Here is a 27101-nt window from a genome sequence, read left to right as displayed (position 1 = left end):
ATGTCCTCCATTAGTTTCCTAATTAACCCTGTTAGTGTGACTGTTCTGACTTCAAATTATGCCTGTTACTTTCAACAATGTTCAAAACTGAAGATGCCTTTTGGATAATAGTTGAAACATCTTTAAGAAATAGGAAGAGTAGCACAGTTGCCCTTTACTTAAGGATGTAGGATTTACAAGGCAACAGCAGCAGAAGGCAGGCTGCTGCTGTCTGTCCATCCATCCATCCATCCATCCATCCATCCATCCATCCATCCATCCATCCATCCATCCATCCATCCATCCATCCATCCACCCATCCATCCATCCACCCATCCATCCATCCACCCATCCATCCATCCATCCATCCATTTTCTAACACCAATTCATAAGACCTTGTCCCTAGTTGGGTCAGGAGGGGGGCTGGTGGCTTTTAGTCTCATATTACTTAAATCTTTTTTATTACACTGTTAAAAGCCAGCAGACAAAATCACTGTAATATTATACAATTTATCTGTCACAACATCCAGGCACATACAATCAGATTTAAAACACTTTTTTTTGCTTATTTTAGGCTTTCAATGCATGAAACACCCTGTCAATTGTATTGGCTCCAATTCAAATGGTGATTTTATTCTAGAAGAGAACTCAGAACTTCAAGATCTAAATACAGTGTTTAAATTCTTCTATGACTGAAGACAGGTTATGAATTAGAATGACTTTATTTTTGCCTGATGGCAGAAGAAAAAAAAAGTCAGATAGATTACCTGTGCCAAAAAAGTAATGTATGCAATTAACATGTTTATGCTCCATGGAAATAGGAAGAAAGGATTTTCCCTGACCCACCAAAAACAGTCTCTGTGATAAAAACCATGTTAGACTTATTGAATTTGACTGGTGTAACAAATATTGTCTTCACATAAATATTTGACAGCTACACAAATGTAGTGAAGTTACAGTCTCAAAATTATCAACTGATTATTAGCAGAAACATGAGGCCTTACACTGCATAGCTCTCTAATATGACATAGTCTCAAGGTATTCATTGGAGGAAACTGAAGGCTCATGCATGTGGGCAAAAAATGCAACATCATACCTGAATGTAACTGGATTTTTTGATTTATAAAAGAGCTTTTGTTACAAAGGTTAATTCTCCATTCTCGTCAATTAACAAAACAGTTTTAAAATTCAATACACATTTGCTGTAGTTTTTCATGTTTTTTATTTTTTGCAGAACAAAGATTGGTGGAAAAACCTATAAAGGTCATTTCTGTTGCTAGGATGAAGTTACTTGGATTTAGGGGGCCCTACTCAGTCCTATTTCTCATGTCTGACTGTGTGGAAAGCCCACATGATCTTTAGACAGCAATGACTCTCGTGATGCATGTCTGTATCCCTGTCCCTTCCTGACTGTCCCAACATAGTTCTGACCAAACCGAGAAGTCACAGTGCCAAACTCAGACACCCCATGTTTTTGTTATATTTATCATTCAACATGTCTCTTCTAATATCTAATCTATACACTTCAACAGCTTTTCAGCAGTTTAGCTATCCTATTCATTCGACAAGCTTCACACAGTAAAAGTAACTCTTCTAGTTTTTGTTGGGAATGTTGTAGGCTGCCTTTATAGAAAGTTTCTTGTGTTTTTCACAAATTATATGAAGTTTATTTGCCCAACCAAAAAATAACTGGTGAGTGTGAGTGTTTAGTTATTGGTTTTAGTTAGTAATATGTATATGTGCAAAGGGTTTAAATAATGTGTTATTATAAGTCACTCGGCTTTAAGCTGAGATGCAATTTTAAAAAATGGAGGGAAACAGATGATGTAAAGCCATATCTTCTGGACAAGGGAGTGTCAAAGTTATTTGGATTTAAAACATAGCATAAAACAGACTTTTAACCAGGAAATAGGTTGATATAGAATGACAGAGTGAAATATTGTTGACTGAGTTAAAACTGTATGATTGAAAGCTTAGATAGAAAGCATAATCTGCAGGCTGGGATTTTCTTGTTAAATTGAACCCCACTTTGTTTTCTCAGAATTTTAATTGTTTAGTAATCTAGATTCTCTGTAAGTCTTTTTTCTAAACCAAAATCAGCCTCTGGTGTTGTGAGTTGCACATGCTAAAACAAAGATTTCTTTGAAATTTTATTTCCAATACACTGATATTGTAAGACAAATAAAAGAACATTAGATTGAAAACAAATAAGATGGAACGTGAAAGTCTGAGATGAAACAATCAAACAAATTGAGAGCAGCCAGCTGTACAGACTAGTTTGTTTCATTATGTTTGGGCTTCTGGTGCGTTGGCTTCCTTTGTCTCTGTGGTGGATAACTGCTGCTTCATCTTTTGCTCTGCTTTCTGCTTCTGCACCGCCTTGAAAACCTGTAAAAACCCAGAACAAGCGTTGGTCAGGTTGTGAAAAAAAACATTGATGCAATGCAATCATTGTATAATTATAATAAATTATTACAAAACCAAAGAACAGTGGAATACATAAATAATAAGAAAAAAATCTCAATGTGCTCAAAAATTGGGTTTATTTGATTATTACCTTAATACAGAACTCTTTCTTGGCCAGCCAGCGGCGAGTGGCTCGTCTGTAGTATTCTGGAGGGAAGGTGTAGGTAATGCAGAGCTGCTCACACACTCTCTCAAAGGTGTCAAAACGAACCAATCTGAGGTTTTTTAGAAGCTTTTTCCTGCGATCAATGGCCATTAGCAAGCGCCTCTTGTTAGCTTTGTCCTAGCATGAAACAACATGTCAAAACAAACCATAAATACCATATAAAAAACTCAAAATGAGATGAATCCCGATTGTTTTGCTTATGAAAACAAATGCAGTTCATTGATGTCACAGAGATGGCATTTAAATTCACAACCTATGCCCTCAGTTTTCATGATTAAAATGTTCTAAGTGTGACGTAAGATGGAAACTTCCGACCGCGGCTGTGCTTGTACACATTTTATTTTATGTGGGCTTAGTACACAGGAAATCCTGTAGCACATACACACTTCACACTAAAGGAAGCTAAAATGAGGAGAAGCTGACACATGAAAGTTGTCAAGACAACACTCTGAATCATGTTATTTTATTTTCATAAAGAATGCACAAAAAAAGGTTTAACAAACAAGGTGTAAAGACTTCATTTCACTCACCTTGTGGTGTTTTTGCAAATGCTCCTGATAGTTTCGAATTCTGGCAGTCAAAACAGCCACTGTGATGAGAAACATCAGAAGGGGAATTCAAATCTGATTTGATTAAGATAAGGTTGTACTTATCTTTAAATTTCAGTAGAGACATCACATGCAACATAAACAGCTTCTCACCCTGGACTTCGACTGAATTGCGATCGTTCTCATCTCGTTGAACTTTTGCAATCAGTTGTTCCGTTTTCAGCTGGAGCTTTTCCTTCTGAGAATATAGATAACACAGCTCTAATCATTACTGAATTTAAAATAGGTGGCTATCCCCTCAAGGGGGAAAACATGCTTTTCTCCAGGGGGGCCAGGGAAGCTGGTGAGATGAGTAAAGCTTAATACGGGTCTATTCCAGAGAGTATTTCAGATCATAAAGAATTCAGTTCTAAGTCAAGCTAAAAATCAAATGTTTGGTTCTTTGATCATCATTTTTGGTTTTCTGCTCATTACAACATCAACTTTTTAAGGTTTTATTTACTCTAGTGGCCTTAATTTGATAGTGAATCAACAGGAAAGTGAGTAATGAGAGAGGTGGAAGACATGAGGCAAGGGTAACCAGGCCAGGACTCAAACCTGTGACGGCCGCAACAAGAACTATGGGCTCCATATGTGGGTCCTGCTCCAACACAGCACCCCAATTACAACATCTATTTGAACATATTCAGTTGTGAAGTGAATGGGAAAGCCCCTGTTACTATTCACTGCCTCACATCTTATCTGTACAATATTTGCTAATTATTGTGGAAAATGTAATTCTGACCAACTGCTTTGTTTTGTTCCTAGGTGACAGACATTCAAACATCTCAGTGCTGCAATGCATGTGAAAAATGACAATTTGACTGAAACCGAATAGAAATGTAACTTCAGTTTTGAAATAAAATGAACTGAAAAGCAATTTTTTTCTGTGTAGCATCAGGTATTGTTAACACCTACTGCATATAAATAACATATAAACTTCCATCAGTCCAAGTTTTAAAAACAAAACACCCAGTGATACTAAGTATTATACTAAGTGTTATTTTAAACCATGAGTTCTTACATGATTTGCCAGTTCTAGTGAAAGAAGACGTTTGACGAGATCATCTGTCCTGTAAACACAAATATAATCATGTTTAATTAACATGAATTCATTCTGAAACAGAAATATTGCAAAAGTATTGCCATCTTTTGAATGCTTCCACATTTTGTGAACAGGACTGCAACTATAGTCTGCAATGTATTTTACTGAGATATTGTACAATATAACTGTGCAACTGAGCATAACTGTTAAAGGACAATAATTGTAATGTTATATCTAAAAAGTGTTGCATGCATCTGCATATAAACGTAATTAATCAAAAGTAAAAGTAAAAGCAAGCCTGTAAATCCCCTAAACCAAACTGTGACCTCAGACATTAACGTCAGTGCAAGGAAAACTCAGTATAAATATTAAGAAATTTATCAGAGAACATTAAAAGCAGGGTTAAGCTATAAAACAATATCCCATCTTAAAGAGAACTGTTCAGTCCCTTATGTGAAGATAAAACAGATGAAAACCTAGTAAGTCATAGCTGTCCACCAACACTAACAGACCTGGTAAAAAGAGCTTCAATCAAAAAAGTAGCAAAGATGTCTCTCTCTCGTAACTTTAGAGGAGCTGTAGAGATCCAGAGCTCAGGTGAGAGAATCAATCAGCGGGAACACTATTAGTTGTGTACACTGCTATCCAGTCTGCCTGACCTTGAGCTACTTTCTAAAGTTATAATGAGCCTTTAAAAATCTCATTGTAACTGCAGCTAGAATCAACATCCACAACAGGTGGAATCTAATCACTAATAAGGTGTTTTTCAAGGCAAATTGTTGCAATTAATTTTACTAAGGGGTATCAAAGTAACAGAGGCTCAATAAAATTAGACATTATACAAATACAATTTCTGCCTTTTTTATTTGTAGAATATTTTGCAAACCACAGCTTATTTTCCTTCTATGTCACAATTGTGTTACTCTGACTTGCTAAAATACATTTAAAATTGTGATTATGGTGATACAATGTGTTCAGGATATGTGAATACTTTTGCAAGACAATTTTTTTTTTCCAGCTTTATTTGCTTGCAGGGTCGACCGAAATGTTTTGTCTTACGTTTGAGCAAGTGGGACAGATGCATATTCCATCTTCAGCATTGTTGGAGGAAGATCACTGAGTTGGCTTTCTGGGTCTGGAAGAAACCAATTGCTCACATGAGAAGGTTTGCTTTCATCCAAAATATGCACAGTTGGTTCTTAATGCACACCTGTCTTCTTTCTCTTTGCAACCCGGGCATAATGTCTCACAGGTGGTGGAACTGCAAAGACTCCTGAAACCAAAAGACAAAGAAAAAAGTTCAAGGGATCTAAAATTGTGAGGACCGGAAGATTTCAGATTTTTATTGTGAACATCAGAAATGCTAAATTCTCATGCAAGAAGAAGCATCAGTCTACAAACAAAACAGCCGTTGTGTGACTTCACGGTTTCAAATTGTCTCACCTTGATAAAACAAAACACCATAAATATTTTCTTGTTGAATTATTGAGAGCAAGATTTTTTTTTGGATGATGATGAAGAAACTGGTCAGCATGATAAAATTGTGCAACTGCCTGAAGAAATTTTAAGAATATAACCAAGATAAGCGACTTAACATATCCATCATGCATGCAAGATAGCACAACTCCGCATACAACTGATAGTGATGAGATAGTGGTTTTCTATATCATCACAACCATCACTGAAGTGGCTTCCTGAAATTCTGATTAGTTCTCATTAGAAATACAACCACATATACAACTGGTTCCCAGGTTCCCTTTCTATGTCATGCAAAAAACCCCAGTTTTAAAAAGCATCAGCTCAGTGCATGGAAATGCATATGCTTATTGAATTTGTACTTAAGGAAGGAAAACAATTTATCATTTTGCCTATGGTGCATAACACAAACTCCTAACACTCATTGAATTTTGCAGCTGCAACATACCAAAAAGTGAAAAAGTCCCCATAGTACTTTTGTCAGGTTGCATATGCTGATAATAAGGCAGATTTAAAGGGGGAAATGAAGGCAAAGCTTCACCAGATGGTACAGATATGATAATGATGAAAGACGTTGCAGTGAGAAGTTGGATAAAGTGTTGCAGTGGAGATGGCTTAAGTTGTGGCTTATGAAATGGCTTATGAAAACGAGATGGCTTATGAAAACTTTTTGAAAAATGGCATAAAGATTTAACTCTTTTCTGTCCCCATAGCATATTTGTCTCCATGATAACTTTTTTCCTCAATAATCTATTCTTAGGATATTATGGAGAATTTATTCATAACATTATTATTAACATATATGTCTTTTCTTACTGTGTAGAGACACTAAAAGTGCTTGAAAAGAAGTCTCTTAATGTTTTATGATGGTAAAAGTTTTGTTTCTATCAATGGCTGTGAACTGGACAGATAAACAACATAAAACAAACTATGTCTAGTTTGTTTTATTTTACTTGGGCATTTGTTTTTAGACTTGATATCCAGCTTTATTTATGATTGTACTTATGTCTAAAATAAAATCATTTTAAACTGTGACCAAAGTTTTATTTATAGAATAGCTGGTAAAGTAGCCAGGCTACAGGCAACAACCCTTAATTCAGGATTTGCAAATTTACTCATTTAAATTTGAAACAAGAACTTGTTAAAAAATTGATGTTTGGTACCAGTAACTGTGCCCTTCTTAGCTGCAAATGTCTCATTCTGTGACAATATAGATTGTTAATAAGTTAAGAAACCTTCCCACACCCATAACAAGCAAGTGTGGCGTTTTTAAGACGAGCAAACTACCAAAACTCTTTCTTTAATAAAGGTGACCAAATTTTTTAAGACCAGTTTATCAAGTGCATGATAAGTGGCACCTGGGTGCAACTTTCTCTTCTAAATTCTTCAGAGGTAGGTGGGGTGTACTTACTTTTCCACATACAAAACGGTTTCTATTCTATTTCAGTTGTGCTTGTGTGCACTTGAGGTCAGATTCATATGATATTAGAACCTGCAAAGACCAGATAATTTCACTTTGAGATGGGAAGTGTAGATATAAAGAGCCTGAAAGGGGGCTTTTTATAATATGTAAACATTTTGTAAAATAATTATATTGTTCGGTCTGAATAAGATTACAAATTAACAAACATTCCTGGGCAAACACACATAACTGAAGCAATATACTCTGTAAACAAGTAGAGTTTTATCAAACAAGGTGATGATATGCTTCAATTCTGTCAACAGCGCCGACTGCTGGTGACGGTACAAATGACAGCAAGGCTCTGTCAGCGATTTTCTAACATTTACGGTGGATATTGAAAGAGTGTTTACTTCGTCTGGGTTTTAATTTATTTTACCCACCTTTGGTAACTGCAGGTCCTGATAATAGAGCCGAAGCGCAGCAGCTCCAAGGTCTGACTGACACCGCGGGGTACAGAGCGGAACTTTCACGCAAAACACCCACGGAAGACTTCAGAATGGTCCGCAGGCAAAAACTGGAAAACATGATTTATATTATATATAAATACACATAAAATATCTCCGCTGAAAATGCTTGAAGTGTGACATGTAATCACACACGACCGCTACAAGAGGTCCGCCATTTTAGATAGACTCTACTAGCAGAGTGTGAAAAAAGGATTCGATGAGTAGGTTAAACTAACAATCCCAGATAACATCGATAGGATTACCTTCACTTTAACATATAAAAAATAATTAGGTAAAAAATATAGACAGTGTTTTTGTTTTATTAACAATAAATTAACAATTAAAAGGACTCCTCTAGAATTTGAAAACAATAGAAAATTGCATGTCACCATTTTCTTGATGAGTATTTGAGTATGGACACCGTGTTTTTTGTCCTTTATTCCCTATTTAATTGACTAAGTACATAATTGTGTCATTCTATCTATTTTTGTGCCTTTACTTGTTCCCTTCCTTGATACTTTCTTTTTTCTTTCCTTCCTGATGTTCTTAATTTTTTTGTCCATCATAAACATGGTAAAAGTAAACACCAAAATGTAATTTTACCAAGTACTGACTTAAATTTTAGGCTTCTAATTTGTTAAATTACATGTATAATTTTTCTTCCATGCAATGAGACACTGCCACAGAAAACTCTATTAAAATGTATTGCTTTTTGGTTCTTAGCACAAGAAATGCAAATGTTGTGCATACTTTAGCAAGGTATTGCTTAGGTTTTGTACCTTTAACAATTTACTAAGAAATTAGTGAAATAATGAATTTACAGTCATCTATAAGAACTACATTGCTCTAGTTAACTTTTTTTAAACCATGTATGCATAACAACATCTATTATGTATTAGTCCACACCTAACGACCACTGGAGCTGGGCACCGGATCCCTTGCTGGCCTGCTCTGCAAGGATGGATGGATGAGTAAAATTGATTATGATTAAAAGAATTAGAAAGGAGAGTTCTATTTTTGATGGTTGTTCTACAACACAGGAATAAAGTAGAAGCTGAAAAAAAAACATTGCAATTTACACTTGCACGGGTGAAAGAGGTTATGGAAATCACAAATCATTTTTATTTACATATCTATCAAAGTGCAGCACTGTGATCATCCAGCTAAAGAATATAAGAATCTGCCTCTTACATGGGCCATCACACATATAGGCACATCACATATATATTATAGTACACTAAATCATGTGATTATGAAAAATACCACTTCTTTTACACAGATATAGAGGTAAGTAATTAAATATTTCCTTTACTTTGCAGAAAGGTGTTACATTTTTATTTCTTCTGGAAGAAAAGCAGACATTTCTCAATGAGCTTCCACTCAAAACTTCTTTAACTGATCTTCATACAGTTAAAGATACATAACTACTGAACACAGTGAGAGCAGTATGCAGTATCCAGTCAGAAGTGTCAATGTAAGACTTTCAGAATTCACATCAGTTATATTCGTGAAGATACTTTCTTTGGACTACAGCTGAGTTTAACCAGTCAGTGAATGAGGTACTTATGTTTTCTCACAATATGTAATGAATCTTGAGGTCAACAATGTAATTTTATAAAATATTGTTAGGCATTTCTTATTGCCAAATCAGCTATTGTTTAAACCACTCCCACATATATATATATATATATATATATATATATATATATATATATATATATATATATATATATATATATATATATATATATATATATATATTAATGCCTGGTATCCTGGCATTAACTGCTCTAAAGCAGAATTTTGTATTAATCTTCATCAGCGATTATAGAGGTACACAAAACCTCAAACTTTTGGCCTATATCTGTTTTGACTTTTCTGAAATGCAACAAAAATATGTCTTAAATCTTTAACCTTTAACCACCTGATGAAAAGTAAAACATATATTTAAAAAAAGTGTATTTCTATAAATGTAAAAAGCAGCAGAGAAACAAAATAATCCTAATTTAAATCCAATCTATTGGTGCAGAGGTATAATGCTGCGTAGGTTCATGTACAAAACAAAAAACAAAACAAAATAAAACCCCACACACACAAAGCAAGCATACTCTAATGACCAGCAAATTAACTTTAGTCATTTTCACTCTCATTCATGGCCAAGGCACGCAGAAAGGGGAAGTCATCCCAAACAATAGCTGGGCCTTCCTCTCCTTCAGGGATGTCATCATCACAGGGCCCAAAGAAACACTGCTCTTTTGGCATCCTATCATTTACAACATTCTGGTAGCATTTTGGAGTGAAAGACTCATCAGTTTCCAAAAGGGGTTGTGTAGATTCAGAGCGCAGGTAGACATGAGGCTCATCAGGTATTGGGTCGTTGCAAGAGGACAACAGTACAGTCGCATAAGCTACAGACTCGCTGTTTGAACCAGAGTATGTAGGAATGAACGGTGAGCCACAAATCGACTCGCCAAGATCACTGGTGTCTTCTGAGCTGTTTAACCAAATATCATCCGCTTCTTTGCTAAGTTTGGTTGGAAGGTCCAGGAAGCTGAGATGGGACAAGCATACTGGATTTGGCTCCTCGTTGTCCCAGGATGGATGGGTAAACTGTAGAGGGAAACAATGAATGTATATATTTAATGAGAAAAGGACAATACATACAGAGCTAAAACTGAAAATATACACTGGATTAATTTATTGATTTATATTTTTATCACTAGTTTTTTTTGTTATATAATTTAATCTTACAGTTAGACTTGCATGGATCCTTTGATGTCCATATATTAAGATTTAATTTACATACAGATTTAATTTATAGGAAAAACTAATATAATTCAAAAATACTTGTAACTCTCTAACACTTTATAATTGTGGTAGTTCATCTTACACTTAAACATTGTGATCATGTTAAGTTAACATCTGTGACATCTGTTAATGTTCATTACCTGTGTTGATTCTGATGACCATCTTTTAATGCTGCTGTTAGCCGGATCTGGAACAACTGGCCACATGTAACCATTCAGCCTTAAGGTCAAACAAATAGAAAGCATGTCAAAAACATAACATACAGTGAAGTGAAAAAGTGTTTTCCCCTTTATGTAATTCTTTTGCTTGTCTTTTTCATTATAGTTAATTATTTCAAATAATTAAACAAGTTTCAATATAATACAGATTACCTGTGGAAAAAAAACTATATCCAAATCAACATAATCCTATTTTTAATAAGTACTGGTCCTTTCATGAATCATGAGTTAACTGATCAGTCACTGTCATACCTGTAGACTGAAAAGATATTCCAGGAGAGGTTGATCTAGCAAACTCCTCCAATTGCACATAATCAAAGAATCGTCCAGGATTTCACAAAAGAACCCAGAAAAAGTTTGAAACCACTACGGGCCTCTTTTGCTTAAGGTAAGGTAAGGTCAGGATTCATGATTCAACGACGGGACATAAGAATTGGCAAACAAAGCATGTAAGGTGAAAACCACAGCTGACCAAAAATAACCAAGGTTTAGTCTTCTCAAACCCACAGTCAGTCATGCAGGTCAGATTCTGCTGGAGGTTTCTTCCTGTGAAAGGAGAGTTTTCCTTCCCACTGTCTCTACTTGTATGCTCAGTGTGAGAAATTGCTCCAAAGTCATTGACAGAATGCAAGTGACAGTCCACTGTTCCTAAATGCTCATCCACAAAGCTGTATACTGCAGGCCAGTAGCCTGATGTAACCTGCTAGGTCTTTATAGATCAAAACCTTTTAACTACTTTGAAGTATAAACTGAACTTGCCTGAATTATTTGATAGCTAGGATTGACTTTGAATCTGTCTGTAGGATTTGATTGAATTTATTTTTTTGTAAAGTGCCTTGAGACAATATAATTTGAATTCACCCTATAGAAATAAACTGAATTCAATTTAATTTTATTAATAACCCAGTAAATAGATGACTTTAACATATTTAAACATGCGCTGTGAACAAAAACATACAAGTGTGGGAAAAATTGAAGAAATTTGTAAGTAAGCAAAAATCTAATCACAGCACTGCATCATAAATCTCTAGAGTATATGGGTTTTGTTGGGCTTACTTTTTGTGTTTGGAGAAGCAGGTCCAGATGATGGAAATGATCAGCAATGCCAGTCCTACTCCAATTGCAGTTACAGTGATCACAACAGTCACAGCATCTTGGAAAAGGAAATCATATGTTGCTTTATGAAATCTAATCGATAAATCCATATTCTGCTCATTGACTCTCTAAATGATAAATCAAAATATGGTACCAACCAAAGGAGCTCATTTTAACATAAATTGTTGATCCGTTCAGGCTCCCACCAAATGTGCTAACCATCATGAAAGCTTCATACGTAGATGTAGTGTTGAGGTGCTTCAGGATCACTCTCCTCTCTTCTGCATTGGCACTCTCAACTAGAAAAATGTCCAAGGTTAAAAACTTCAACATTTACATTCAAAGCAATTCAAACCTTTTAACCTACCTTTAACAGATCCATTCTCTTCCCAGTAGAAGACTTGATAGCTCTTGATAAATCCATTCCTTTGCTGTAAAGGGATTTCATCCCATGAAACCTCTATATCCGACCACCAGATCTTTTTAATTTGAATTTTAGGAACCACTGATGGAGCTTCAAAAAGAAAGATACAGTTTGCATTAGAGTGTATCTGGATTTGAATGAGCAAATTAATCATTTTCTTTCCACAAGAGGGCAACATTCCATAAGAAATGATCTGTTCCCAGAGAGCTTGCACTGTTCCTGTAATCTGAATAACGCGAAAGGCTTTCTATTTGTTTAAAGTTGAGGTAACTTGACTCTTACACCTCTCTATGCTCTTTGTGTGATCCCCCGTTTGTCTTTGGCGACTTACCCTTTTGTCTCAAGTAGGCATTAACAGTCTGAGGAGGCCCCATCCCATCCTTAAACCGGGGATATACAGAGATCCCGTAGGGCTTGTAGGGCTCAAAGCTGCCTATGGATGAGAGTGTAGAGGACAGAGTGGATCAATGATCACAAGCTAATTACAGGGTTTACAGGTAGGTTCAGAAAAGGAGAAAATAAGAATCTTGCTCAAAAGTGACTATTTGAGTTCATGTAGTGAGAGATGAAAGTGCAATTGCGACATGGCTTATGGAAAGATGTAAAGCAAATTCTTATTGACATACCGGTTATGATGAGACTGGACTGGTTTTTATTCACAATTTCAAAACGAATGTGGCTGAGGTCTAGATTTAGTAAAGGTTTCCATTCCACCACATAATCAGTGAGACCTAAAGTCACCTCAGCTGTCCACTGGACCAGAAACGATTTGTCATCATGAGGAACAGCTGTGACATCCATGACTGCCGTGTGAGCTGAAGACATACAAAGAATTATGTACCAAGACACTCTATATACATTGTCTTGCAAAATTATTCATTTTGTCACATTGCAACCGCAAACGAGAAAGAAGTGCATATGTTTTAATGGGACACAGCAATTTTGTCAAAGAGTCTCAGTTGCACTCCAGTCTGCGGAGTCATTTAAACTCTTTGAGGATATGACTACACTCTGATGCATAGAGTTATTAACCTCAATGGAAATTTCAGGATTTTCTTTAGCCCTCAGCTCCCCTCAGTTACTTAGCTCCATACATCAACAGAGATGTTACTTAGCTCCATACATCAACAGAGACCAGCTTCCTTGTTGCTGAAGAAAGGCATTCTTACAGCATAATGCTGCCACCCTCATGTTTCATAATGGGGATTCAGATGAGTTCAAGGGTGCTGCATTAATTTCTCCCTATCAGAATAGGAAGAAATTAATGCACAAACAAACATATACTTTGTAGATTTTGATCTACAAAGGTGATTTTTAAACCAATGTGCACTGCTTTGTGTTTGTCAAATAAAATCCTCCAAAAATACATTCTAGTTTGTGGTTGTAATGTGACAAAATGTGGAATAGCTTGAGGAAAATGACTCTTGCAACATCCATTCTATTTTATTTAAATAATATGAGTTACCTCTAGGCTTGTAGATCCTAATTTCAGTGAGGGGAGACTCCCCCACACTATTCACAGCGCTCAGATACACTTTCCTTACTCTCCCAGAAAGTTGAAAAGCGCACCATTTCTCATTTGTAGAGCACATTCTTTCTCTTTTACCATGAGGATTTGGTTTTAAGACAACATATGTCAAATTTTGGCCATTTGCACGGAACTGTTTTGATGGCTGAAACAATTAAAAGGGGAGACTTTATACAACCCTGTAGAGGTTTTGAAGAAAATACTTACTCTTGACAGGCATCAAGAAATTATATAGGTACCTTCCAGAACAACTGTATGTCTAGGTTTTTGCTTGTGTGATTCCTTGATACCTTCATCCACGAGTTTAAACGTCCAGTTGGAGCTGAAAAGGAAGAGACAGCTGTCAGTGTGGCAACTTGTCAAAACTATGAACTTCTACTCTAACTCTGTAGAAAATAAAACTTCTCCCTACAAGACAGGTTTATGGATTCACTGTCTGCCTATGCGACAAAACTCAATACTTCAATTCAGCCTGTGCCGCAGAGCAAAGCAGTGAGAGATGCACAACATGACATTTGCATACACTGAAAAGATGAGGAAAAAGTGGAGAGAAAAAGCATCAGATTGGAAAATGTTAAGAGTGGCTGGTTGTGTCATTCTGAATTGATCCGAGCCCTACCGGTCTCCAAGGTGACTCCGGATTTGCTGCTGCTCCACTCGCTCCAGGGGCCCTGCATGTAGTATCTAACTCTAATTTGGGCCAAATATCGAGTTCCATGAAGGAGACGACAGCATTCTGTGATCGCTTTGGATGGTCTCACTTGGCGTACAAGAATCTGAGAAAAAAGATCATACAGGCATGACATCAAATACACTGTAAATTTTAGGTGGGCTCTAAAACTCTTCAGATGCTTCCAGCAATAAGTTCAAGTCTGACGCAATACGAATTCATGGTGGTACTTTAATTTCAACAGTTTTAACTTAACTCACTGGTGGGTCACTCATTTGGTCGCTGTCAGCAGTCCTAAGTCGGACTTCGAGGCTTAGTTGGTTGTGAAGCATCCAACTCTGCTGCTGGGACATTCTCCACTTCAGTTTGAGGCAACCTAACCTTTTAGGCTCCACATCAACATTTTCAATACTGGGTTGGTCAAACTTAGCTGACAGAAAAACAATCAAGATTAGATTTTTAGTGGTTTTATTGTTGTTGTTTTTTTTCATTTTCTTCTTGAAGCATTGTTTAAATTAAAAACCAAGAGTTTGTACATCATTATGATTAATGCTGTGATAAGAATTTAGCTTGTACAAAAATAGAAGCTGACCTTTAAAAACAACCCACAGCAACACTACTGCTAAATTTATTTCTTTAATCCTTACTGAATTCCCAAGCCATCTGGATGACAGAAATGATCTTGTTTGGTACAAAACAAAGAAAATGTTATACCATTTCTGAAATAATACTACTGCTGGAAACTTTAAAACATTCAGTACATTTTATTTAAAGGAAATGAATAACATTTGTTTTATTTGTTGATATGTGAGCTAGCTCTGTTAAGTTTTTATTTTTCCCATTTAGATTTGTGCTTATCCTAAAGAGTGTTTACCAGAGGTTTTTATTTTCATTTTATTATTTTCATTTAATATTTACCTGCCTGTAAAGGGTCAAAAATTAGGGGTCCTGAAGTTGCCACTCCAAGGTCATTCTCTGCCTTTACATAGATCTTGATGTCACTGTACAGAACAAATTCATTACGAGGAATCGAATAGTGATGGACTTCTGGTGGCAGTTCATACGTATAGTTCTCATTTAAGTCTCTGAAATGAAATACAAAGTGAGAAAAAAATGTTAGTTCAACCAGACGTACTTACAGAACTCGATGAATCAAAAATCCTGGACATCAAACTTGACTCCTTCAACTTTATTCCTCCATTGAAAACATATTTATAGTTTCAGGCACAAATTTACCTTATTTCAGTGTGCAGGGTGTACTTAGTAGGGAGGTGGGTGTCCCACTGCCCAGGCTCCCATTCACAGTTCAAGGAACTAGGGGAGCTGAAGTTTGTTTGACAGCTCAGGTTTTGTGGCTTTTCTGGTGGGTCTAATTATGCAAAACAAGCAAAAAAACAAAGCATTTTAATTCCAGGATTACATATGACAATCAGTTGACTACTCCTGTTTGGAAATCAATGTTACAGTTTGGTAATTGATGGGAAGTTTATCAAATTATGCTTTATATTGAAAGGATGATCAAAATTACTGTCTATCCTGTTCTTGAATTACCTATTTCAAATGATACAGAAAATTAATTTGTGCCTTTGTATGTTTGTATTTCAGGCATGAACTTAAATTTGTGTAAACTAAAATTCAACATTGTTTTATTTGTATAAGTCTCATGTCTTCCAAATGTTTTCATAGACACCGAATGCTTCAGATGTGATGTGGAAACCACAAACTTCAATGTATTTTATAGTGATTTTATGTAATAGACAAACATAAAGCCTGCGACAGACTGGCGACCTGTCCAGGGTGTACCCTGCCTTTTGCCCGGGCACCAGCAACCCTCCCGAATCCTCTAAAGGACAAGGGCGAACAGAAAATGGATGGATGGATGGACAAACATAAAGCAGCACAAGGCTGTGAAGTGGGAAAAAAGGTATGCATTATTTTCAGTTTTTTGCAGTTCAGAGTACATAAGAGTCAATACGTTGCAGACACTCTGCTGTAAACAGCTGTAAGTGTCTTTGGTTGGGTTTGTCAGCTTTGCAAACAAACACAAGTACTTGCCGACTCTCTTTCTAAATAGCTTAGTTGGACTGGTTAAGAATGTGTAAACATTAATTTTTAAGACTTTCTTTCAAATTTGTTTGCATCCCTACTGACCGTCCATGAAAAGAGGTGTAAAGCAGGACTCTGCAGAGTTTCCTTGCAGAATATTTGAGCAAGATCTTGATTATAGAAATTCCTTTCTGAACATACTTATGCTATAAAATTTTTCTTACATCCAGCTCGGATCTCAACTCCGGTGACAACTTGAGAACAATTCTGGATGCAGCAGAAAAGTACTGCCTGAGTGCGATTGAAGCTTGGTACAACAATCCTGGAAACCCTGTAGCTCTCATTGGCTGCAAGGCTGCTGGGAATAAGCTCACTGCCAAGGAGCCACTCAATATGAACAGCTTGTCCAATAACTAGAGGGCAGTCTTCTCTGATGACACAGGTGGCTGTGACAGGTGATCCCAGAGGCACCACTGAACTTGATGTGTGGATCCTTGCACATGTTTGGATGTCACCCTCTTGAGAAAATGAAATAAATAAAAACATGTTTGAAATTTAGAATGCAGAAAACATTTTTTATCATCTCTCTAAAATCAAGCATTGCATTTTCTGGGAAAGTGCCCATAAAATGGGCTCTTTTAATCTTATTTTTATTTCAGAAATAAGATGTTTGAAATTATCTTTCTAACTGTGTTTATATTTCAATTTCTGATTTTCAAATGCAACACTCACGACTTCTTGCTCCATTTGCAGAGTCTATCAGCACGGCAATCACCAACATCCATGTGGATGTCATCATGACATAACCTGTTGAGCAAACACGTCGAAAGACATCAATTAAAAATTGAATGCTTTGCATGCCAAGTGAGGCAGTTTTGTTGTAAAAGAAGAATTACGGTGACAACATGTATTGGTTAAAAATGAATCACAGGCATAGTGTTTTGTACGTTTCACTGGGATTCACAGTATACCCAGTATTTTTGTGTAAACAGCTTGCATTCATTGCCTTTGACATCTAGAAAATCAAAAGCTTTTTTTCTGCAAGAAGCAGCAGAATAATAATAGCTCACAGAAATTTTAGGAATAATCCAACCATCAATTCACACTGTAGGTTTTCTATAAGATTTCAGTTTGGGGTCTAAAATAGCATTTGGAAGAAGGCTGATTTTGTTTCTGTTGAACCTTAGACACCAAAGTTGCCCATTTTCTGCCTATCAGTGATATCCACTCGATTCGTGATCCTTCTGGTATTTCAGAGTTCATAATGTCATTTACTCTGAAAGAGCCTCGTAAGAGAAACAGCCCCACAGTTTTTCACATCACCTTAATGTCCAGTTTACACTGTGTCAAAATCTTGTGCATTTCTGCTTTAGTTTTATGTATTTATACTAAAAACAAGTGGTTATTTGAGGTTTTCACATCAAGGAGAGCCAAAATGATTTTCTGTGCCACATGTACAGTGACATGTAAAACAAAAAACTAAGATGTGATGTCTTTTAGTGAGATGTGTTCACTTCAAGCTGGTTTAAAACACTCAAAGCTGAAGATGACAAGGACAAATTTATAGCAGTGATTAAAATTTTGTGAGAAAATCCTGCAGTCTGGCTGCTTCTAACAGTGACTGCTTATTATTGCCCTCCTTTGCCCAGCCATAAGTGCTTCCACAGCTGTTTGCCCATCTTTATTTTCTCTACCTCACTTTAAAGCCTGACAGATTTAGTTTGTAATAAGAGCGTAAACACCCCATAGTTGTTTCCCCATCATCATTAAGCCAGTGTCTTTTTGAGAGGATATTGCTGCAGCGACAAATCATGCAGTTTGAGCTTATCTGCAATCATGCCATCTTAGATTAAAATGCTTGAAACATCAATAATGCAGAATATGTAACATTTACATCACTGTGAAAAAAATAATGACATAACATAACATATGTTCTTCTAGACAGTAACTGCCACCTGTTACTGGCAGCTAGCCTTGTTGGGTGTTTTTTGTTGTTGTTTTTACTTAAAAATGGTAGGTGTTGCACTGAGTTCATTGTTATTATTGTAAAAAATCTATCTTATTAAAAACTTAACAGTGGATCAACAAACTAAATCTGTTACAACATAGGTGAGGGAGGGCATTGATCTTGAAATACTCACCATTACACAAGCAAAGATGTTCAGATGTGAAGAAAATCTGATTACCAACTCATAAAGCACCAGCAGAAAAATCCTGCCTTTACAGCATCGTTGTGTTTCTGTGTGTGAAAAGAGAAAGAAAAAATTTAAAGGTGTGAAAAGAAGAATCCCAAGAAGAATTTCTTTTTCCATATTTAACACAGCTGTGGTTATCAATACAAGACATGCAGTACATGTTGCATGTAAAATGTTTTGTTTTTTTAATCACTGTATTTTCATGATGCCAATTTTATTATTCGACATATACAGATGCGCATTACTATATGTAAATCTGTTTCTGGTTTAATGACTGGAAAATTGTACAATGAAAAAAAATCTGGACAAAAATAGTATCTATCTTAGCAAAAACAGTGAGAATCTACAGGTGTTTGACATTTAGATATTTTGCAATTCTGTTTTTTTCATTCTTGGTCATGATGTCTTGGGTCTATCAGGTCTAAGTTCATCTTGGGCATATCTTGTACCTACTTGATAAACAAGTAGGTACATGTTTATGTACCTACTTTTTTCTGAAGTCTGCTCTTAGAAAATGTTATGAGATTCCAAAAAATAATATCTACCGTCAGGTGGTGCAAAGTTATTTTTTGATTTTTTTCAAGTGAACTAGTCAAAAATAATCCATTCATTAGAGGTGCAATATCAAGTCTCCATAAAGTAGTGATAATTAAAAAAATACATTATTTTATCATAATAAAATAATTAGCAATAAATATTAGTGTCCTGTTGTATTCTATTACGCTTATTTTTATCTGCTGAAAAAAGTACAAGAATGGAATATCTTAGCATTAGCCCCAATCCAAAAGAGAACCAAAAAAGGGAAAAACATGCAAGTATATTTCCTGGGGGATTTATAGAGCACACTGCTGCACTCATGTCAAACCTCTCAGTTAACAGTAAAACAATTTGAGGTTAGCTTGATTGTTGGGACATTTAAATAAACATACATGATGCAAAGTATAATTTCATGTATGACTATGTTGGGACATGTACAAAATGGCTTGTTTTCAGCAGTGGTGCTCAGCTCCAGTCTTTAAGATTGTCCTGGTGGTGTTTGATTCATTTGTTCTATTATGAACTCTGTGTGTTGGTTAAATTACTTCCTAGTCATCTCATCAAGTTCTGTAAAGGCTACAGAACCATCTTTTGATTCAAGGTGCATCTAATGAGGGAATCATGTAACACATAAAGAACACCAGTCCTTAAGGACAGGAGCAACAATATGCAAACAGACAAAATCAAAGCAAAGTAAAACTGGTACTATCAAGACTGATGTAATGTGTGTAAAAGTAAATGTCAAGATCCTTGTGAGTTGAAAGTTGGCATTTTGTTAATTAGAGCTACAATCATAGTTATCTACCAAATACTTGAGTGCTTTGACCTAATTTATCAGCATGACTAATTTATTGATTCCAAAGCAGAAAGTTAGAATAATATTATTATAATGCATAGTGATAAGTGATAAGTGATCCAATGCTAAAAGCAGAGACAAAAGTTCTCATGAAAGGGATGTCTTATGACTGTGATTTCACCAAACGTTTCAGACAGACATTATGACATACTTGCATGTGAAATTCATAGCAATATGTGAGACCACAGCAGTAAAGAAGTTCCTGTATCCTCTTCCAATTAACTGAGACTGGGTAGTGGGAAAATATGTCTAGGAGTTAAACCCAGAATTACTTTTTTCTAGAGATATTCTCAAACTAATTCATCCGTTTCCAGGTGAAGGGATGCAAAGCAAGTGAATTGCTTTTAAAGGCACAGAATTAATATTGTTTCCTCCCTAGGGGTTGATCTCCAGCGGGACCCTGTTTGTGGAGCTCTTGGTGTAGTTGTGAAGAGCTGTGTTTATCTCTCCCTTTTAGCTTTGGGGATCGGTCTGAAGCAGAGGAGTTCAAATGTTTGATAGAATGGAGAGGCAGCTGGACAAACCAAGAGGGACATTGTCTGCAGTAATGTGGCCGCTGCTCCAGTCTGTAGTGATCTAGTGAACTGTCAATATTTCACCCTTCACCTATGGTCTTGAACCATGAATCATGACCAACAGAATGAGACCCTGAATACTGGGATTATCATCATCCAGTGGGAGCTTGAAGAGCCGCTGCTCCTCTGATTTAAAAGGAGTCATCTAATTATGCATCTGATCGTGTTGCCTCCCAGATGTTTTCCTTTGGAAACACCAGAGCAGACCCAGAATATGCTGGAGTACCCAATTGTCACTTTTGGTCTGGAAACAACTTAGAATGAGCTGAGCTAAAAAGATTTTGGTTTACTTAAAGGTATTTGGGGGAAAAGAAAACAACTAAAACTTTACATAAACATATTTTGTTTATGTAAAGTTGCAGAAATGTGACTCATAATTTAAGTAATTTGCAGCTATCACTCAAACTGCGAGATTTCTCCTCTTTGTCCATAACTGAATATTTGATGTTTGTTTTGCAATGAGAGCGAAATGGAATTTCACCCATTTTTCTTATCAGCTCTTTGCAAAAAGGCCTCCACTTTCCCTTCTTGCCTTTTTAAGAATTCCTGCTCACCACTAATGGATAATTGCCTGCAGTTGTAACAAAAGACAAGCAAGAAAAAGACAGAAAAAGAAATAGTCAGAGACGGACAGAGTATTAAACCTTGAGTGCATTTTGTCAAACAAACATGAATTGTTCTTGATTCAAAAATGTAAATACATGTTTGGCATTTTCCTTTTGTTTCACAGAGACATGGTGCAATGTGTAAAGAAATGTTGTCCTCTTGTCTCTGTACATTTCCTTTCCTGTTGCTTTCAGGGGTTAGTTACACAACGCCCACTCACAGGATTTGGCAATATCCTTCACACTACTGGTTCCTCTTTTGTAGACTTATTTCTCATGTCAGGTTTTGTTTGTTGAATAGAGAATTTATTTTTAAAATTTTGTCTCCATATCTACATAATGATGAATTAAAACACAGTTTAGTTTAATTCAATCTAAGATTTTGCGTCAGCATTCAGTAAAGTCCCACATTCCTAGGAAAAAACAATTAGTTTCACATCCTCTTTTTTTCATGATAGAAGAAGAAGAATGTGATTTCCATACTACAACACTCAAGTATGTATCTCATCGCTTTGAAGGATTTTACAGTTTTCACAAAGATAAACAAAGTGTCAAAAATAATTGTGAAAATAAAACACTTCTTGTACCTGCTTTACAGACACAAACACATTAAGGTGTAGGATAAATGAGACAGACTGGACACAAAAATATGAGCAATCTTAAAATGAAATTAAAAACGTCTTTTCAGCGTTAACGCTTATACTTGAGTCACATAAAACATAAGTTTTGTGAAGTTTTCATTTTCAATATGGCACAAGAATCATAATGAAAGAAGCAGCAAATTGCTTGATGCGAAGACAAAGGAGAGCCATCAGAGAGGCTTGCCACTCACCACACAGCAGCTGCAGCCGACTGAGAAAGACAAGAGGCTCTCATCAACCCTGATAGCACCAGATGAAATGGTGTGGCTCAAAGCGGCTCAGATTGGAGGACGTATGTGTGTGTGTAAGCCAAGCCACAGAGGCAGCAACACTAACATCCTTGTTTTGAATTTGATTTGTGAAACTTCACTATTTTCCAGGAAGAAACGAACGACTGATGGGGCCCTATTCTGGGAAGGAAAAGTGGGGTGTTTAAATTACCAGCATAGTTTCAAAAGAAAGGAGATAGCTGGTTCTGCGAAAAATTTCAAATATGGAAGAACATTTTGTAGGTGGCTTTTGAATATTTGAATTTTTGTACTATGTACTGCGATTGTCGGAAAAACTAAGAATTAGCCATTGTCTTACTTCCAATAAATCTCCTTGTTGTTTTGACCATTACAGTTTGATTTTTGAACATTACAGTTTGGTTTTTGAACAAGACTCTGATATAAAATGCTTGAAATTCTCTGCAGCTGCCACAAGTGGTACTTTGCTGCTTTTAGCAGTATTCATAAGAAACTAAAATATCTCATCAACTATTTGCAAACTAAGTTTGAAGTCAATTAGCTTGCATGGAAAGTTAATAAAACAGATGCTAAAGCAAGTTGACCTTTACTTTAAAAAGTTCTACTCAACATGAAAATTTATTAAAATGTAAAATATTTGGCAAATAAATTAGTAATACACGCCTCTGCATTAAAGGAACAACCACTCTCTGGCCACCTTATTAGATGCACCTTGGATCCTCTTTTGTCTTGAAAACTACCATTTTTTTTTTATTTCATCTGTAAGGACACTCAGTGGGGACCCAGAAATTCAACCACACAGGAGTTTGCAAGGGAAGAAACAGAATCTATAAATTTAATTAAATTTACAAACTCTGGTTGCTGCTCAGAATGTGGTCATCAAACACAGCACTGAGAAGAGAGGGGAGAAGGCTGGTGATGCACTGATAAAGTAGGGATATCTTAGAAATGTTCAGCTTAACTGACCTGTAGCGCAATGAACGGGTGGAGCTGAGAAACCAAGGGTCTGATGAAAGGGAGGTGCAGGTAACCAGGTAGAACAGGCTACTGTGGAAGAAATAAAGATCTCCACAAAGAGATCCAAGAGGCAACTCCCAGGGACTTTGACTATAATCAGGCAGGTCTTGTACAGGACAGAGAGAGCAAACTTAGTTTGAGGGGCAGGCAATGCTCAGTGGTCGGGGGGCAAAGCTTGGGTCAGGGTCCAGAAATCCAGAGCAGAAGGTATCACTGAAGGGTATGGCAGGAAGGGACAATCCATGGATAAAATAGGGTCGTAGAAACACTGAAGGCTTAGACGGAAACGTTGCATCGCTACTGGCTCGTGGCTGTTGATAATCTGGCAAGGAGGCAGAGGCTGAGAGATGTTTAAGTAGGGCGGGACCCAGGTGGAACAGGTAACCAATCAGGCATGGCAGGTGAGCTGAATGAGTGTTTAAACACAGCATGGATAGGACAGAACATGAATCATGACATCATCAAATCAACATGTCGGTCTTTCTGGTAGCAACTGGTTATTTTGGCTACTTGAACCAGTCTGACCATTCTCTTCTGACGTTTGACACCAACAAGTCATTAATGTCCAGACAACAGCCACTAACTCTATTTTTTTTTCTGACCATTCCACAGTAATCTGACAAATAGTTGTGCAGGACAATCTCAGGACATCTTTTGTTTCTGAAATACACAGACCAGGCTGTATGACATTGACAATCACTTCAATGATTTCAATCCCTTTACCTTGAACCATTTTGGTTTGAACTTCAGCAGATCTTAGCTGTTTATAGATCTCTAAATGCATTGAGTTGCTGCAATGTGACTGGGTGATTCACTGTGTTGAGAAATTACATAATAAAGATGCTGGTAAGTACATGTCTTAAACATTAAAGAGACATGGAGGTTCTACATTACATTGCATGTCTGAAAGATTTATTCACACATAAATTGTCAAAAGAAATTGTTATTGAATCTATTATTGCACATGAAGCACATTTTTAGCTGCGCTGGATGATGAGGTTGGTTAGACCTTCATCTCTGCCTCTTTATTTCAAAGAGCCTTTCTGTTAATTTTCAACCATGGTATTTTGTCAATTTTACTTCAAAAATGACATAAATACAGTAAATCTGATTTATTTCTTGTTATTGTCTTGTTACAAAAAATGTACTTATGTTGTCTTGAAATCAACTTATGTTGTCTTGGCAATATGGTATTACTTAGTGAGTTAGTGCCTGTCACAAAATGTACAGTGCAATACAGTACACTTTCTAATTGAATTCAATTAGAAGGTGTGTCCAAACCTTTGGTCTGTACTGTATATGAATCATTATTCTACCTTGTGAGTCCAGCAAGCATTTCTCCTGAAAGGATGAGATCGTTCTGCATCAAGAAGACCCCCAATGTTGAGGGTGACCTTTGAAGCTGCAGATCTGCTGTATCACTGGGGCTGCTTCAAAATGCCATCACCTCCCTCTCTCAGCAGGTTGACACTTTTGTCTGCATGGTAATAGAACAAGCTTTTAAATGGGATTGTAAGCCATGGCTTAACCCTCCCAAGGGCACTTCGAAACTGGTTGCCATATCCCATTTATTAGCTTGTTAAGTCCTAAAGTGATCCCATTGATGAGGAGTCATTTCAAACGGTGAGCGAGATGCACCAGTGAGCTCAACCACTAAACTTTTAATCTAACAGCTGCATCTCTGCTCTGTCACTAAGCTACCCTTAAAATCATAATAGGGGCTAACTCTTAATCAAGAGGCCTCCAGAGGAGGAAATAAATGCAAGCGGCAGTGGGTTTCAGAGCAAGAATCATCGGGAGAGGAGGAAAGCAGGCCCTAATTAAAAACACATTAACTGGTTATCATGAGTTGACATATTTTGCTTGATCTTATTTCCTAATCAGCACTAATGAACAAAGTGTTCTCCATCCACTGGGTATTACATGCAACGTTTCAGTGAGCAGTAAAATTAGCAGAGGGTCCCGGAGCTAAGCTGAACTGACGAAGCTCGACTTGGTTTGATTGCAGTTCTTGTACTTTGCTTAACAGAATACTTTCTCGTCTTTCGACTCTTGCTCAAACTTGATATGTAGCTAACCCCAAATTAGTCAATTCTGAAAACATTATTTTATATCTTTTTCATTTCATGCTGTACAGAGAATTGCCCGTTAACATTAATAGCAGCTGCTGTTGTCATTGCTGCTGCTAGTCACAGAGGTTCACTTTTGGGTTTAAACATCATTTAACTAAACTGTTTTTAATGTTAAATAAATAAATAAATAAATAAATAAATAAATAAATAAATAAATAAATAAATAAATAAATAAATAAATAAATAAATAAATAAATAAATAAATATTATATGGGCTGCACAGTGGTGCAGTTGGTAGAGCTGTTGCCTTGCAGCAAGAAGGTCCTGGGTTCAATTCCCAGTCTTTCTGCAAGGAGTTTGCATGTTCTCCCTGGGATTCTCTCTGGGTTCTCTGGCTTCCTCCCACAGTCCAAAAACATGACTGTCAGGTTAATTGGTCTCTCTAAATTCTCCATACGTGTGAGTGTGAATGGTTGTTTGTCCTGTCTGTCTCTGTGTTGCCCTGCGACAGACTGGCGACCTGTCCAGGGTGACCCTGCCTCTCGCCCGGAACGTAGCTGGAGAGGAACCAGCAACCCTCCCGACCCTGTTAGGGACAAGGGTGAACAGAAAATGGATGGATAAATAAATAAATAAATACAAGGGTTATGATCCAGTTTAAAATGAGCCACACACAAAAAAGAAAACTGACTATTGACAGAGAAAAGTACTGACTGATTCACAAACAAAAAATTTAAAGCATTAGGAGGAGATTGTTCTTACCAATTTAGAAGTTGTTCTTGAGAAAATTTATATTGGATCAACATTTTATCAGCTAACTTAATGCCAGGTATACAAAATATCACTTTCATTGTGTTAAAAATAAAGAAGATATTTCCTTGAAAAGAGACTTTGTCTAATTCACTAACTTGTTATTTAAATAATGAAATGTGGTTTTTATTACTTATACATGATACATAAAAATATTATGATATACAGCATATTTTTTTTTCTTGGTGTTTAAATGGAGGAAGTTGAAGTGTTGCAATAGATCCCCACATTGGGAACTTGGACATGAAACAATTGCAACACACTGAAAACCCACTACATGTGACTAATGAGATGTTTTTCTCTACATAAAATAAGTGTTTTACTGGATTTGTCTTTTTTAGGTTTCAGGAAAACTAAAATCAAGATCACGGACGGACCAGAACAAAATGATCCTGTCAAACTTGAGTAGCAGTCATTCAGGCTCACACTTTACCTTAGACATTTCGGTGTTGTGATTTAGAATCCAGTTTTAAGCCAAAAAAACATGTTGCCCTTAGTGTCCATGACTTGGTGAGGCACGTTGCACTATTGCATTTGAGTAACTGTGCACATATATGCTTAAGTCTAATGGAAAGTCTCCAGTTGTACGCTGGTTTAACTGCAATTTCAGCTTTATCAAACAAACAAACAAACAAAAAAAGTGCTCTGTCAAATAACTTTGCTTCTGTAAGCTTGGACTCCTAATAATAATTTCTAACATCTGTAAAACCTAGAGTTGGTGAAGGACAAAGTTAGTCACTCTTCTCCTTTAATTTAATTGCCATGACAAGCGGTAGAAATCCATAAAAAAAAAAAAAAATCTGTCATACTGTGTTTGTCGCATTAGGACCACATATTTTTGCTGAAAATATTCAAAATTCAGATTGTTGTACACTGCTGCTCCTTACGCGTTAGTCATGCTAGTTCCTGCTTCTTCATGCTGTTTTCTTCTTACCTTTGGTAACACAAAGCAAGCACTAAGCTTCACTTGTCATCATTTCCTAAGTTGCTAGGGAGTAGAGCATGTTCTTGAGCTTTAACAGCTGTGTTCACTGTACAGTGACCACATGAGACACTGTGTACTTGTGGAAGAGGAGAGGGTCAAACAAGCTCAGACTCTCGGTCCTGCTCCCTACATGCACCCAATCCA

The 27101-nt window shown here is 36.5% G+C and overlaps 2 protein-coding genes across 4 annotated transcripts; both read right to left on the bottom strand.

The window, feature by feature from the left end:
- Positions 1-2116: 2116 nt before the first annotated feature.
- Positions 2117-7829, bottom strand: mrps15 (mitochondrial ribosomal protein S15). The gene is made up of 8 exons (XM_044118049.1): positions 7562-7829; positions 5454-5516; positions 5303-5378; positions 4223-4271; positions 3313-3397; positions 3142-3200; positions 2537-2728; positions 2117-2367 (listed from the first exon to the last, which is right to left on the bottom strand). Exons 1-8 carry the CDS (start codon positions 7704-7706, stop codon positions 2266-2268), a joined length of 771 nt encoding a protein of 256 aa, XP_043973984.1. The 5' UTR covers positions 7707-7829; the 3' UTR covers positions 2117-2265.
- A 1543-nt stretch (positions 7830-9372) lies between these two features.
- On the bottom strand, positions 9373-23398 carry csf3r (colony stimulating factor 3 receptor (granulocyte)). Of its 3 annotated transcripts, none has more exons than XM_044118046.1 (17): positions 23040-23398; positions 18558-18655; positions 17149-17223; positions 16641-16934; positions 15607-15739; positions 15289-15455; positions 14631-14800; positions 14320-14476; positions 13940-14022; positions 13638-13845; positions 12799-12987; positions 12504-12605; positions 12116-12262; positions 11907-12047; positions 11710-11806; positions 10576-10654; positions 9373-10237 (listed from the first exon to the last, which is right to left on the bottom strand). In XM_044118046.1, the coding sequence occupies exons 3-17, from the start codon at positions 17213-17215 to the stop codon at positions 9758-9760; spliced, it is 2514 nt and encodes an 837-aa protein (XP_043973981.1). In that variant the 5' UTR covers positions 17216-17223; positions 18558-18655; positions 23040-23398; the 3' UTR covers positions 9373-9757. The 3 variants fall into 3 exon arrangements, with proteins under 3 accessions (XP_043973981.1, XP_043973980.1, XP_043973982.1); XM_044118045.1 differs by lacking the exon at positions 23040-23398 and adding an exon at positions 22017-22155; XM_044118047.1 differs by lacking the exon at positions 23040-23398 and adding an exon at positions 21061-21079.
- Positions 23399-27101: the final 3703 nt, after the last annotated feature.

The sequence above is a fragment of the Gambusia affinis genome, linkage group LG05, assembly GCF_019740435.1.
Source record: "Gambusia affinis linkage group LG05, SWU_Gaff_1.0, whole genome shotgun sequence".
NCBI classification, from domain to species: Eukaryota; Metazoa; Chordata; class Actinopteri; order Cyprinodontiformes; family Poeciliidae; genus Gambusia; species Gambusia affinis.
This window is presented reverse-complemented; position numbering and strand designations above follow the sequence as displayed.

Bases quoted from the DNA above. Each gene is read 5' to 3' on its own strand.
- mrps15 (XM_044118049.1), bottom strand. From the start codon at position 7,706: ATGTTTTCCAGTTTTTGCCTGCGGACCATTCTGAAGTCTTCCGTGGGT. The intron at 2,729-3,141 runs GTGAGTGAAATG...GTTTCATGCTAG, and splicing joins ATTTGCAAAAACACCACAAG to GACAAAGCTAACAAGAGGCG. The intron at 2,368-2,536 runs GTAATAATCAAA...GGGTTTTTACAG, and splicing joins AGAAAGAGTTCTGTATTAAG to GTTTTCAAGGCGGTGCAGAA.
- csf3r (XM_044118046.1), bottom strand. From the start codon at position 17,215: ATGATGACATCCACATGGATGTTGGTGATTGCCGTGCTGATAGACTCT. The intron at 15,740-16,640 runs GTAAGAAAAATT...TTGCATAATTAG, and splicing joins AGTTGAGATCCGAGCTGGAT to ACCCACCAGAAAAGCCACAA. The intron at 12,263-12,503 runs GTAAGTCGCCAA...TTCTTTTTGAAG, and splicing joins TGCCTACTTGAGACAAAAGG to CTCCATCAGTGGTTCCTAAA.